At 38.2% G+C, this 15,368-nt stretch overlaps 1 protein-coding gene across 3 annotated transcripts in view; it reads right to left on the bottom strand.

The window, feature by feature from the left end:
• AHCTF1 (AT-hook containing transcription factor 1) overlaps positions 1 to 15,368 on the bottom strand; it is an 81,865-nt gene that overhangs the window by 10,530 nt on the left and 55,967 nt on the right. For all 3 annotated transcript variants that reach the window (XM_044267085.1, XM_044267084.1, XM_044267086.1), the window contains 10 exons: positions 15,233 to 15,364; positions 14,380 to 14,530; positions 13,761 to 13,911; positions 13,352 to 13,444; positions 10,533 to 10,710; positions 8,582 to 8,785; positions 6,943 to 7,357; positions 5,505 to 5,628; positions 3,419 to 3,504; positions 1,071 to 1,279 (listed from right to left, as the gene is read on the bottom strand). In XM_044267085.1, coding sequence (XP_044123020.1) covers positions 1,071 to 1,279; positions 3,419 to 3,504; positions 5,505 to 5,628; positions 6,943 to 7,357; positions 8,582 to 8,785; positions 10,533 to 10,710; positions 13,352 to 13,444; positions 13,761 to 13,911; positions 14,380 to 14,530; positions 15,233 to 15,364 — 1,743 coding nt within the window. The remainder of the gene's footprint in view (positions 1 to 1,070; positions 1,280 to 3,418; positions 3,505 to 5,504; positions 5,629 to 6,942; positions 7,358 to 8,581; positions 8,786 to 10,532; positions 10,711 to 13,351; positions 13,445 to 13,760; positions 13,912 to 14,379; positions 14,531 to 15,232; positions 15,365 to 15,368) is intronic.

Raw genomic sequence — 15,368 nt, forward strand, 5'->3', positions numbered from 1 at the left:
AATTCACCTACATAAGCTCCCTTGGGCTAGACTCAATCCTCTTCCCTTTGCTGGGGCTGCATAAACCATGAAATTCCTAAGGCTTTCAAGTTCAGTACCTCTCCTGCAAGGGTTTGGTGGAAGAAGGAATGGTCCTTGCATTTACCTTTTGGTAAGGGAGGGGGAGAAAAAGGAGGAGGTAGAGAGTAACAGAGAGATCTCCTGACCAAGAAGGTAGAACATTACCACCCACCTAGACAATGACATTTTCCCACTCCCCCCACATTCAGTGAGATGAAGACTGGAAATACCCAGAAATGAGGATTCTCACTCATACCACGCCCACAATTTTTATTAGCTTCCCAGCTGAAGGAATGGGGACTTTATCCATCCATTTTACAGTGAGAATACTCATGAAAATGAATATGGACAACCATGACATTTTTATGATTTAAGAAACTTTCCAAATACTACACAATCACATTTCTATAAATTAGAAGAGGTTTTTGTTTTTTTTTTTAAAATCTTACATTCACTTATCATATATAGTTGCCTGTTGATATTAAAAGAAATGTGGTGGAATTTTGAGAAACTGTAAGTCATATTAAGTACAAAAAAAGAAAAGGAAAAAAGAAAGAAAGAAAAGAAATCCCTTCTCATGTTATAGAAGTTAAACCCCAGCCAACTATTGAGCACTCTCCTACTAGTCTGCATGGGGGAACAATCCTCTCGAACTGTATTCAGTTCAAATGCTCTGAATAGTTTCGCTGTCATACTGGTTTCTGCAGTAGCCAGTATCTGTTTTCTCATGGCTAAAAGAACTGTCATTTGAACCAGATACTAAGCAGAAATTAAATGGTTACAATTCTGACTTCTTTAACATAACTTTTTGATTTTCACGAAAAACACTTTCCTCACTTAAAGGATGTGCTCTTTTATATTCCACAAAATATTTACATGCTTTCTTCTAATGGACATTAGAAAGAGGTTTTTATACAGCAGTCAAAATAAGTGAATACATTAGGTTTAAACTATGGTTTGAAACCTAACTAAACCAAAACTAACAACGAAGTAAAAAATTAGTTTTTTACATGAATTTCTTGAGGATCAGGAGGAGCATCAGAAACGGGAGGCTTTTCTTCCACTAAGTCAACACTTGCTTTCAGGACATCAAGTTCTATTTTGTGATCTTCCTGCAAGTTCAGTGTTATTTCCTGGTCGCGCTTATGGTCAGAGACCCCAGGACTTTCAGGAGCAGCAAGTCCAGAGCCTCCGCTATCATTGTGCACATCGGCCACAGCTGGAAGAAAAACACACACACATAAACTGTTTGAGAAGCAAGAGAAAGCAGAGGCCATACTGCACTCGAGAACATTTCCCTGAAAATCTGTCCTACTGCCCAACAGTTTCTAACTTCTTACAGGGGAAAAGCCTATGAGGGTTTACATATTAATCCCATATCTTCAGTATCCATTCAGTTTAAACAATATGTATCTGCTTTCTACAAACACATGAAGGTAAGTTTTACATTTAAAAATGACAATAGCGGCTTTTTTCTTTGACTTAGGTATAATTCCCGCCCTTACTGCGAAACTTCAGTATGAGAACAATTGCTTAGAGGAGCTCAAATGTTTGTTCCCTGTTCACTGAACCTGGAAATCATGGTTATCAGGGGACTGACAAGTGGCCAGCAGTTACCCCCGCTGAGCAGGTGTAATGGCAAAAGGGACCTGTAGTCTGGGCCGTATCTCACTGTGAAAAGGACTAGGTAGTTCTCTTTTGGCAGAAAGTATCCATAAGGCCACAGACTGAGCCACCCAAGAAGTTAAAAAAGAGTTAAAAGTTAAAAAAAAAAACAAAAACTAGGAAAAAACATTTGCATGCTTTTAACAGATAATGGGGCTAGTATCCCTAATACACAAAAAACAGCTTATAAAACAAAATGAAGAAAGTTTTTCACCTGTCCGTGTGGCAAAGAGGAATGGGAAAACACACACTTTACCTTCCAATTATCAGTGTGTAACAGGAAGAAAAAAAAAGGTCACTAGATTAAAAAAAAAAAAAGTCAAATGAACTTTACATATTTGTTAATTTCCCTGGAGTAAATGCAGTTGTTTGTAATTATTTTCTACTAATAAAAAACCAATCTTGGTCTTCAGTTAAAAAACAGAAGTTGCCCCATGTAGCTATTGGAGTCCCAGAAGATCGAAAAGCCAATATGCCATCTGGCTGGGGACTGGTAATTAATTTTACTCTTCTTTTATGTTCTAAAGGAAAATATGTCCACAAAAACCATTCTAAGACGTCTACTATTAGACCTCAGAGTGCCTTACAAGCAACTCAGTGCTCTGATAGCGGATACATCTCCCTAGAACACAAGGTTACTTACAGCTACAGAAACTGATTGAAGAGAAAGAACTAATTTCAGTTTTAGTGTTTTAAGTGTTCTGTTCTTATAGAATATATATATTCTATAATATAGAATTCTGTATTATAGAATTATATAATTATATATAATATATATAACATATATATTATATATATATAATCTATATATAATATAATTATATAATTATTCTATATTATATAATATAGAATTATATAATTAATTATATGATTATATAATTCTAATAATATAATTATATATAATATAGAATTCTGTATTATAGAAATATATAATTATATATAATTATATAATTTTATATAATTATATAATTATATAATTCTATATTATATAATATAGAATTATATAATTAATTGTATGATTATATAATTCTAATAATATAGATAATTATATAGTTTATATATATCTATATAATATAGATAATTATATAATTGATTATATAATTCTATATTATATAATATAGAATTCTATATTATAGAATATATATATTCTATAAGAACAGAACACTTAAAACACTAAAACTGAAATTAGTTCTTATAATTATATATATAAATATATAATAAATAAAATATTTATCATATATTTATATATAAATATATATATTCTATAAGAACAGAACACTTAAAACACTAAAACTGAAATTAGTTCTTATAATTATATATAATTATATAATATATATATTCTATAATATAGAATTAATATAGAATATTCTATATTATAGAATATATATATTCTATAAGAACAGAACACTTAAAACACTAAAACTGAAATTATTCTTTTTTTGGTTATTTGGGGGTTATTTTGGGGGGAGCATAGGGGACAGAGCGAGAGCAAGAGTGAGAGGGTGCGCATGTGCTCATGCGTGAGCCAGGGTGGGGGAGGGAGTTGGAAGTTGGAAAGGGAGGTCTATCCCATGACCCTGAAGTCATGACCTGAGCCGAAATCAAGAGTCAGATGTTCAACCGACTGAGCCACTCAGGTACCCCTAAAATGAAGTAATTCTAAAGTCAAAATAATATACACATTGATTATTACCTGCTCTAACTGTAGAGGTGCAGGTCTCAATGGATACTAGTCCTTCGTCTAAAACTGGTACCTGGGATTTCAGGGTAAGGATTTTCCTTTAGAAACAGAAACACATGCGTTAGTGTTTGAGAAGATCCACCTGCTCTTCCCTGCTCTAACCCCACTCTCTCAGCTACCTGTCATTTTGGTAATAAAAAATCAAGGTTTGGAGAACTTAATACCACCCAAGTTCATTTTGAGTAACACTATAACATTTGTAAGTGAACAAAACTGTATTTGGTATTCCCACTTTCTAATATGCATGGCCTTAAACTACAAATAAAATTGTTTTAAAATGCTGGTCAATATAAATTACACTTATGCCAGTTTTTAATTTTCTGTGGGCACATTCTTAAGTCTTCAGATATTATGGAGTATTTCCTATATACTCAGTAAAATGAGGTTCAATATTTTAGTATTATCTGGAAAGTATGAAAAAAGGCTCACAGTAGGAGACCAGTGGGACCTGCATTAAGCCACTTTGTGTAAATAAGTTCTGGAAATATGGACACAGTAATCCCCTCCTATTCTGAACAGACCCTTTCCCAAAACCTAATAAAAGCATGCTCGTTTTTAAAAAATGGGACAAATAAAATTATAAAGTAAAATCAAGAAAAAAACATACATTTGGAATATATACCCAATTTACAGATGTGCAGGGAGAGGGAAAGAAGAGGAAGAAGTAGACTTTCCATTGAGCAGGGAGCTTGATGAGGGGCTCAATCCCAGGACCCTGAGATCATGACCTGAGCTGAAGGCAGATGCCCTTACAGATGTATTTTTAAGACTTATATCTGTTTCATGATTAGGATAACCAAGAAGCAACAACTAATACATTTACATTTTAAAAGGACCTAGGCTTGTCATGATGGTGACTAATTACCTAGATTACCAGTAACCACAACGTTTGTTGTCAGGTGATTACTCTCTGCTTTGCAATTTGTTGCAATTCTCTGTCAAACCCATTGCCAATAGTATTTTCATTAAAATTCAAGAAACATTAGAATTAAATCATCAATCTACATAATGCTTTTATAATATTGTTTCCTCCCACTTTTTCTCTGGAGGCCTGGCGAAGATTCCATCCAGCTAATCAGGATTTGTCTTCTCAGAAGGGAAGCACATGATGGAGGTCAGTGTGTGAGACGTGACTATTACAACAGTGATTTCTGTGGGTGGGTGTGAACCCCCTCAGGACTTACAAAGCACTGAACCACTTAGGGTATCTTAAAGGACCGTGTTATATATGGATTAATCTCAGTAAATCACCCTTACGACTTCATAACAATCAAAGCTGCAACTTTTCTGAATCCTCTCCAACAGCACTGCCCCCAATGCCAAGGCACAAGGCATTCAGCCTTGCAACAGGAGGAGAGGGTTTTGCCAGAGGGCCGTCAGTCACCTCACTGATGAGCTCAGCTGACTTTCAGGAAAGGAAGTGATGTGGTGGTTTATAGTCTAACACAAGCTGCCCATCTTGCTGCAGATCATAAACCGTTTGGGACCTGGCCTCAGGCTGGCAGACCTCATATGGTCCAGTACAGTGCCTGAATGTACAGACACTGAATAAAACCTACCAGGAGCCTAACAGTTCAAGCAGTCATTGCAAATGAAAACCTTTGCTGGAATCTTGTATTCACCAAATGGCAGGGAACAAAACTGCCTCCAAGCCACGGCCCCTGCATTCCACCTTGGTGCTACAGGAGACCCACCTCATCTACCCGAAACCACTGAACCCAGGAGGGGCCAGAGGAATGCACGGCTTCATCAGAAACACGATCCCCAAAGAATACAGGAGATCTGCCTCACTTCATCATGACTGTATGTTCCAGAAATGTATAGCATCAATCTAAAACTAAAACAGCAACTACTCTATAACACATGCTCATACAAATGAAGGTCCTTCGTAACAGAAACCACTACCAAAGTAGGAATGTCCACTAAAATAAAATAAAACTAAATATAATAAAAGCTCCTCTACACGTGGAATACGAAGCTACCGGCTCACCACTTTGTCACACTCTGGGCACACGTGAAGCCTTCCCTACTAGCTTACCCCTCGTGGGCTGGCGGAGCACAGCGGGAAGTTTCACCTCCTGGAATGGGGTGCAAGGGACAGAGGTTTGCGGGTACCTCCTCTTCAACCAAGAGGTCCTTCGTCTCCATATCGGCGACAGTGCCTACAAATCATGCATGAGCAACAGTTACGACCACTTCTGCCAAATGTTATCGAGTACTCAGGATCTTCCCTGGAAAAGCTGCTGGATCTGCTTTTTTGTACTTTTAGGTTTACTCTGTTGGCCTCAGAATGGCAACAGGTCCTTCTAATAGTCTGAGCCCAGTCTGGGAGCCCCCCCGTACCCTACCACTTCTCTCAGTCGGGGCCCAATGTATGATGCTGTACGTAAGTCGACTCAGTCCTCGACAACCAAAGTGGGGAGGACTGTTATCCTCATTTTACAGATGAGGACACAGAAGCACACAGATACACTATCCCAGGCCTAGTAAGTAGCTGAGATGCAATTCTAGTCTATTTTATCCTACAGTTTGTGCTATATAACCCCCCATGAAAACAATAAAAAAGTTTCTATTTGAGATTGCCTCCTCTTTTTAGGGATCATCAATGAAGATACAGTCATGAACATCCTCCTCCGTTTTATCATTCAGCTGTTTTAGAGCACATCTGGACTGATGTACACTTGTAGACAGATGCTGTTCATGAGTCCTAGGCTCTTGCTCTTAGAGCAATAATGATTGTGTTTATTAATAGAGACATCACAGGCCTAAAGAAACCAGGATGATACAGATACTTATCGAAGTGATTTAGTTTTGCAGATTCTAAGTTAGGAGTGACCCTTAAATATGCTTAGTAAACCTGTGCAGGGCTACAAAACAAAAAACGGACTGAATTTTCTGATCTGATTCTAGGCCAAGCCTCTCCCCGCTCTCTCGTGCCTCCCTGGCCCCTTCCTTGCCTCCTACCAGAGTGTTTTTCCAGCTACACTGTAAGTGCTCGTTTGTTTATATAGCTAGTCCACGAGGCTCTAAATTACTTGCAGTCAGCGGCAGGCTCCCCAACACGGAGCACACTCGCTGGGGGGCCCGCCAGTTCTCCCCAGACAGTAGGAGCTCCAAATCTTTTTGATCTAGAAGTAAACATAAAGACTCTAAATTCATGGGCCTCTGGGTATCTGTTTTAATTGTCTAGTGATTATTCTGGAATTAGGGATGATGAAGAGAATGATGGACCTGGTTTCTGAGCAGCCTTCCGGAAAGTTGAGGTTGCTGGACAAGTCAGAAACTGTAACAACCACCTACTGTAGAGTCAGTATTATTACTTCTTACAGCTGTAAGACAGGGCCTTAAGGCAGATGTATGCATTGCGTCTAGAATATAGTACACTGGGATTGTGTAATTATTTAATCCTGAAGCTTTGTGCTCGGTGGGAAGACTTCTACTACACATTTTTTAAATATCTAGAAAGGAGTTCTTACCCGTTTGTTTCTCCAGGTCTGGAGGACTCGTTTCTGATTCAAGCACATCTTTATCACTGTCCTTCTCAGTCGCTTCAGTTAAATTGATAATGAGTTCTGTGGAAGAGCGCCTTGGCCTCAGGGCCACGAAACTGTCTTCCAAGTCTCCCGGGGAAGGTGCATCCTGATACTCCAAGGTCGTCTGGTCTGACCTGGTAGAGGCTCCGCTACTCTCTCGGCTCATATCCAGTTTCTCCAAACTCTGGGAAGGGGTGTCCTGGGACCTTAATTCTACTTCCTGATGGTCCTTTTCAGGACTACTCAGGGAAAAGGCTGTTGTCTTGGCTTTGTTCTTTAGCGATTCGCTTTTTGCTGGACCTCCACATTTATGGAGAGGTGTAGTAACAGACAGTTTCGTCCTACTGTCATCTGTACCCTGTCAAGTAAAAGGTTTTGAAAAAAATAATTTACTAGGAGAAATCAGTCGAGTCTAAGCTCTCCATCTCCAATCAATAGTAACTGATTACTTACAACCTTTTCATGTTTGGTATTTCTCTAGATTCTCTTCTCAGTCAAAACTCACTTATTATAAATCCATTCTCTCCAGATACATGAAAGTTAATGGTTGTTAATGTTTCCCTGATTGGGAATAAAACGGTATTTCTCAAAGACTCAAACACAAAATAGGCAAGACAACCCACTACCACTAAATGGTTTCCTATTAACCCACAATGGAACTCTGACTACATACCGTCTCAAGAGACACCCAATTAGGAACATAGTAATAAGACAGGCAACACAATATAAGGTAAAAACAAAACAAAACACATAAACTAAGAAATGAGGAGGTCTTGGGGCGCCTGGGTGGTTCAGTTGGTTAAGCATATGTCTTTGGCTCAAGTCATGATCCCAGGGTCCTGGGGTTGAGCACCGCACTGGGTTCCCTGCTCAATGGAGAGCCTACTTCTCCCTTTTCCTGCCTGCTGCTCTGCCTATTACTTGTGCTCTCTACCTGTCAAATAAAAAATAAAATCTTAAAAAAAAAAAAAAAAAAAAGAGGGGCGCCTGGGTGGCTCAGTGGGTTAAAGCCGCTCAGGTCATGATCCCAGGGTCCTGGGATTGAGCCCCACACAGGGCTTTCTGTTTAGCAGGGAGTCTGTTTCCCTTCCTCTCTCTCTGCCTACTTGTGATCTCCGTCTGTCAAATAAATAAAATCTTAAAAAAAAAAAAAAGCAATTAGGAGATCTTGACTATAGTCCCACTTCTGCCACCAATTAGCCATTTGATTATAGACAATTTACTTGGTGCTTCTGGGCCCTATTTTAAAACTTCCATTGTAAATGATGGGTCTGGCTTGGCTAGTCAGTGCCAGGAGATTTTTTCTGAACCAGTGTTTTCTGATTTCATGCCTATCTATGAGATTGTATTTAAATATCTATAGGCATATTGATTTATCTGGGGCACCAGGGTGGCTCAGTCAGTTAAGCATCTGTCTCAGTCAGGTCATAATCTCAGGGTCCTGGGACAGAGGAGTCCACCTCTCCCTCTGCCCCTCCTCTGGCTCATGCTCTTTCTCTCCCCACCCCCTGCAAACCGATTTATCTTTTTACTTGTAAATACTAATATAGTCTTAATTTGTTCCAAATATTGTCAAACTTACTCCAGGAGTCCGTTTTGTGGCCACGCTTTCTTCCATAAATGAAATTCTAGTTTCCTTAAGTCGTGAAGGAGGGGTAATGGATCTTCCAGGTGACAGAGAGGGAGAGGGTAAAGGTGGTGTTCGAAGTCCAGACCTTAAGATGGACTGAGGAGTGAACTCGGCAAATCCAGAAGAAGTAACTGACATGGCCAAAGTTTTCGCTCTCTGCAACAAACGAATAGAAATTCCACCATTAGTATTTGTAAAAGCCACTTACATTAAGGACAGAGAAGGCCAACTGAGTCACAATGGTGCCTATATACTCAACTCTAATAAACACATCAGTAAAAGATTTTATTATAGATTGCCGGAAAGAAAATACAAAATTCTACCCAAGAGATTTCTATACCTAAGGCTACAAAACACAAAACTACACACACAATCACTCTTAAGGTCTTGGTTATTCCCAGTTTTATACGTTAATAAAGAGTGCAGAGATCAATTATTTAATGGGTCCCTACAAAACTTAAGTTAGGTGAAGAGAAAGGACAGTGTGTGTATAAAAGAACCAAGCTTAATTACAGCAAATTAATACAAAATGATAAGCCTGACTTTAAGAATGTTTTATAAGAAATACAATTTCATCACATAAGTCCAACAGTAACTGATGGATGACTTAGAGAATCCCGATTTACCAGAATAACAATAATTAGCACAGAAGCTATTTAGCTGCAATAATCCCTTCCCTTCACTTCTCCTCTGAAGGACTAGCAACGCAGATGGTTGTACCCCATTAGATCACCACATTCCATTGTATCTGTTAGGTTATACTGATTCTTTTTCAAGACTACTTCGGGTAGCAGACACAAAATTATTCCTTGATTTAGAGAATACAAAATGTGATTTTTTTTTAATGGATGAAAACTGGAATCACAGCCCTGGAGAGTAAATATCAGGCACTCACCAACCTTCTCTTCCACTTCTTTCAGTAACTATTTTAGGACTGACATTTGTTGAACTATCTTTTATTCACCTCAGAAAGTAAGAATCTGGGATGCCTCAGTGGCTCAGTTGGTTAAATGTCTGCCTTCTGCCCAGGTCATGATCCCAGAGTCCTGAGACTGAGTCTCATGTCAGCTCCCTCAGAGGTGAGCCTGCTTCTCCCTCTCCCACTCCTCCCCTGCTTGTTCTCTCTCTTATAAATTTAAAAAAAAAAAAAAGAAGAAGAAGAAGAAGGAGGAAAGAAAAAGCAAGAAGCCCCTAGCTTCACTTTCTATGCTGAATATCCAGAAACAATGGAAAGAAATAAAGGTAGGGCACCTCCAAGACTCAATCCACAACACTGGACAAGTAGCCAGTGCACACAACTGCTATGAAACCATTCTAACAACGGGATGGGAAAAGGTGCCTGCACCCTGCCACCACAAGTCTAGTTTCGTGGTTTCCCAACTAATTATTTATCAGAGATGGTGGAGGAAAAGAAATTAAGACATATTTACTGCTAGTAAGAAGGAGTAACAGAGTGTAGTTTCATCAAAGGAGTGAGAGAATGTAAATTAAAAAGAAAGCAGAGAACTAAAAGCTTCTGACAGAAGGAAGAAGTAACAGCAAAATGGCAGCAGAAATGGCATGGGGCGGGGGCAAACCCAGTAATGTGAAACCCAGGAATGTGAAAACTTTTTTCAGAGGTTTTAAATTAAGGTTTCAACTTGTAATAACCAGAGACTTGGATTACTCACGGAACAACAATGTACTTGTAACTGTTAACCTTGAGTATAACATCAGGGAAGCACAGAAGGTCAAGTCTTGTAAAGTCTTATTTAAGAAGATTAAAAAAAAAGGTACTCCCCCCCACCCCACAAAGGCTTAAAGCTGTCAGTTATCCAGAGATATAAGAGATGGCTTATTTCTCCCTGCTGTGTGACAGAGAACTTCCTAGCTTTACTATGAACACGAGGTATATAATACTCACCTTCACCACAAAAGGAGTTTCAAGCACATGTAGTTCTACAGTCCTAGAGGGACTGTGATGTGATCCTTTCAACAATGAACTGGATGCTAGGTATACAGGGGATCTTTTGGGGGTTTGCTGAATAAACCCCAAACGCTGACAAGGCTGGCGCACAGGATGGACGACCAGATCCAGTGGCCTGTAAGCACAGCACGCACACATGTACACAAAAAGATCCAGGTGACTAACTTATTAAGTTATGGTGAAAACACAAAAAATTTAGTATGCCATTAGACTCCATATTCACTGTTAAAATAGGGTAACCACATGAAATTGTAAGTTCAGTGAGGATATTAATATCATACTTAAAAAAAGTCAGAAAATTAATTCAGTAGTAAAACCAAGAATTAGGAATTCTGGATAACGATAAAAAAGAAAGCTCTAGTCCCCCGCCCTTTTACCAATAATCACTATAAAATAAATAAATTCATTTTTATGAACACATTAAAATTCCTTTTATCTACATGTGATATACATAATGAATACTGGCTTGCTTTACCTTTATGGTTTTTATTGCAATAAAAGACTGAGCACCAACACACACAAAAAGTTAATTTTTTCAAATTAAAGAGTTCAATGACAAAATGGAATCTCCAGATTCTGCTGGTTTTCTATAAAGTCCTGATGCAGTTCATGCAAATGATAAAACTAACCTCATCAGTAACTTGTATTAAATATGCATAGTCCCAACAGTTTAAAAACTTACAGATAAAGAATTTAAAGTGAAATTTTCAGGTTACAATTTCTAATGGGCCATTTGCATAGGCAATTTCCTAATGAATAGTCTATTTTATGGACAATTTCCTAGCAATACAAACAATGTATTTTTACTTCCCTAAAATGACTCTGGTTCGGCTGAGAATGACCAGAAAGGTCCAGCATGTGCCCGTGCCCGGGAATAAAAACACCACATGGCTGTGCCTTGTCTTTCCATTCTCTACCTTCAAATGAGATCTTCACGGTTGGGATAGATGAACACAGAGCCCAGATGGGTGCCTGAAGACCCAGCCTGGTGCCCGGTGGGAAATATTACTGGAAGCATTTCCTTAATCCTACTGCTTCTTATTCTATACTAAGCACAGCTTTGAGAGATTTCCACCAAACCAAGAATATCCCATCAGGCCACTAACATTTGTTTCTCTATTGTCTAATTATTCTTCTCCTTCTCTACTTCACTTGTATTCAAAATCTGTTATTTGTAAACCATTTGCTCACTTTTATACTGAACTATCCCAAATTGGAATTTTGTTAGTTGTCTTGCACTGTGCTAGTATTCCTGCTCAAGGTGTTTAATCATTATGAAGGACTCCTTCTCAAAAGCAGGGCCTGTCCAACAAAGGTACCTACTGAGTAAAAGCAAAATTCTTATAAGACAATGTATCTAAATTATACTAAAACAATTATCAAGAAAATATTTTTTATTATGATATTTTGTTTTTATTATATCCTCTTTAAAAATGTTAAATACTGCATCGTATCTTAGGATTTCCACAAATCTTTGGGCATGGTACACATTAGTAATGCATTTCATATCAAACACACACATAACACACACTGCACAGCACAGCACTAGCCTTACTGTACGCAGTACCGAGGGATACGACCTCGGCTATTCCACCGAAAGATGGGCCAGTCACAAGCCATTGAGTTTACTCACTACCCACTAACGCAAACCAGTTTGAAACACAGTATTAGGGAACAGAATGATTTCTATAAAAATAAATATTCACACCTCAATTGACTTTCTTCCATCTGAGTTAATCATAGCTTTGAAGGATTCTCATAATACTTCTTTTTCTTTAGGTCCTTAGGCCATTAGTCATGAGTCTGAAAACTTTTATTAATTGCTCCCTTCTTGAACCCCAGATCTATTAAAGTACAAAGGGACTGAGAAAAAATGACTTGTGGGGAAAAAATTGGAACTACTGCTAGGAAAACAGAATGATAATAATGACTTTTATTTGAAATAATCTTCCTGGTAATTAAAGGAAAACAACATCAATCTAATTAAATCCAAACCCCCCAAACAGAAAACCCTCTCGTGCTTTGAAAATACGCCCACTCTAAACAGCTTTTGACTCCAACTGTTTGTAAATTATTAACTTATTCTGAGTACCTTATTCTATTGTAAATTCAGATCATTTTATTTTCAAAAATAACATAATTTTGTTGTTGATAAAATGTAAACAATCAAATTTATAATGATCATAAGCATGTTTTGAGACACTTGTTCTCTGCTATTGAGAATATGAACATCTTTTTCAACTACCCAATATTCTGAGATGAAATACAATTACCATTTCATCTTGGATACAGAAGTTTGACTTACTATTTACTTTTCTAATATCACAGTTTAATTTGTACAAGTATTACTGAAGCCACGGAAGGCATTTTAGTGGGCTCTGTCGTACAGAAGTTTCAGTAAGCCAAAATTAGTTAACGATTTCCAAAAATAACCTTTTTTCAGGATCAATCAACAAGGAAATTGTATTAAAAGAAGTTACCAGTTTATTTTGCTCATGATTTTTAATAAAACAAAGTTCACTTCTTTTCTCTAAGCATCTGAAACTATTAAGCCAAAATTCTAAGCAGGCTAGCAGCTGGTGCTAAAATTACTGTGCTACTTCCCGAATTATTAAAAAAAAAAAATTAAAAGCATTAAAAAAGTATTAAAACTCATTCAAGAATTTAAAATACTGCAACATTTTAAAGGTAATTAAAAATGACAGTGTAATTATCATATAATATTGTGACTTTCAAATAATTTAATTAAGTCTTACCTAGAAGCTTTTTGTGATGCTTTTAAAATTGGTGTTCCAACAAATGCCTCAGGCACTTGTGGATGTGGCAGAGGAGAGGGTTCTCTTTTAGGACTACAAAGAAAATAAAAATGTAACTTCTCAGTATGTATTACAGAGAGTATTAAACTATGCTTTAAAAAAAGGCGTTATCAGGTAGGAGAGGAGGGCTTTCACTTTTTACTTTGTACCTTTCTGCTTATTTACAAATAACAATAAACATAACTGCTTTTAAAGACAAAACAATTTTCCTACAATCAAAATAGTCAACATAGAGTTTTTCCTTTTTGCACAGACTAATAAACTCTAAGACTGGATGGCTCATGATCGCTTCGGATACCAGGGAAAGAAAAACGAGCGGCAAGATCATAAGGTGTTAAGGGAAGCGTACCTCTTGGAGGCTGAGGTGCCACCTTTAGGTTCAGTGCATGCCCAAATCTCTCCGATTTTAGACAACACATTACTGATGAAAGCAGATCTTGTTAAAACAGCCCCTGCTGCAGCCTGCTTTGTAACAGTGGATAATGGTTGGGGTCTAGAAACTGTAAAACAAAGAATGCAAGTTCAGGGTTTACTTTCCTTTCTAAAGCAGGATTTTACCAGAAGATGAATATGAGTGACTAGGACATAGGGCTCACAAGATAAGCAGTTACAGGTTATACTTAGTTCAGCAGCATCTATGCAGAAATAGAACTTGGGACTTTTGAGAGGTGGAGATCATTCACTGTACGTGTTCTCTAAAAGGTGGACGGGAGTGTCCAAATGAAATAAAACGAGATCCTTTATTCTGTTCTGCGCTAATAAATCAGTTATAAAAACCTCTAAGAAAGCTTTACATTTGGGGAGAGCAGAGCGGCCCACAAAAAAAATAAAAAATAAAAAAATAGCACGCTACCGTAATAAAAGCAAAAATGAGCTGAATGTGAGAACAACAGCTTCAGGAGATAAATTACTTGATGTCCTTTCTCACCAAAGATATGTTTTTATGATAGTATTCAATCAAATCTTACCTTCTCGAAGAACTGGTGATGTGGACAGGTGGTAAGGCTTAGCTTGCTCAACAGCTAATCTTCGCTGGATTTTAGGAAGGACTTTCCCATACTGCTCTACTATAGCATTTCGAACCTCTGATCTCTCCCGCAAACGAGGATCACGGTCATTCTATTAAACATGCCATAAACCATAAACATTTATTCTTCAAAAGTGCTATGTCTATGTTTATGTATTTACCATTTAAAACATAATTCTGAATACCTAACAATATCTTCCTTCTCCCATATCCATTCTTCCAAACCAAGGACCTCCGACACCCACCTGACTGCATTATCAGTCCCCATCTGTCCTGAGTTCCACCCCTCCCCCGTCCAGGCTTGAGTTTTCTCCACGACTAACAATGGTCATCACGTACCAAGTATCTACGTGGGTCGGGAGACAGGTCACCTCTGACACATCGTGCACATCCCCACAAACAGATACTGTCATTTTACTGATGGAAGAACCAAGGCTCCGAGAATGTGTTCCAAGCACAGCACAAAAGAGCATCTGTCTGAGCACTGAAGTCCACGTTCCTCACACCACGTAACTCCCACTGCTCCTCTACCTCCTCCTCTAGCTCCCCCCAAGTGAAGTGGTTAGGCTGGCAGGACTGTGCGCAGTTATCTAAATAGAAATGGCCTATGTAAATGGACCAGGTAAGTAATAATGTCCTGTTCCCAACATGCTAGGGAAGTCAGACGAGGCATCTCCAAGGTCAAGGGGATATGAATAGCCTCGGTGGTTACGAGCTAGAAACTCTCACACAACAAAGTTACCACTTCTCCTTACTCTCTTGGCCCCCATAATGGAACACATTTCACTATATACCGAAAAATTGGTCTTCAGAGTTTGATTCAGCCTCAGGGCAGAAACGTAATTGGCACGCTGCAGATAGTGAACTAGAAGGAACTCGTGATTCCGAACATTGGTGCTGGACTGCAAGAATCTCACCAAGCAGTCCTAG

This window comes from Neovison vison, chromosome 10 (genome assembly GCF_020171115.1).
Source record: "Neovison vison isolate M4711 chromosome 10, ASM_NN_V1, whole genome shotgun sequence".
Classification (NCBI taxonomy): domain Eukaryota; kingdom Metazoa; phylum Chordata; class Mammalia; order Carnivora; family Mustelidae; genus Neogale; species Neogale vison.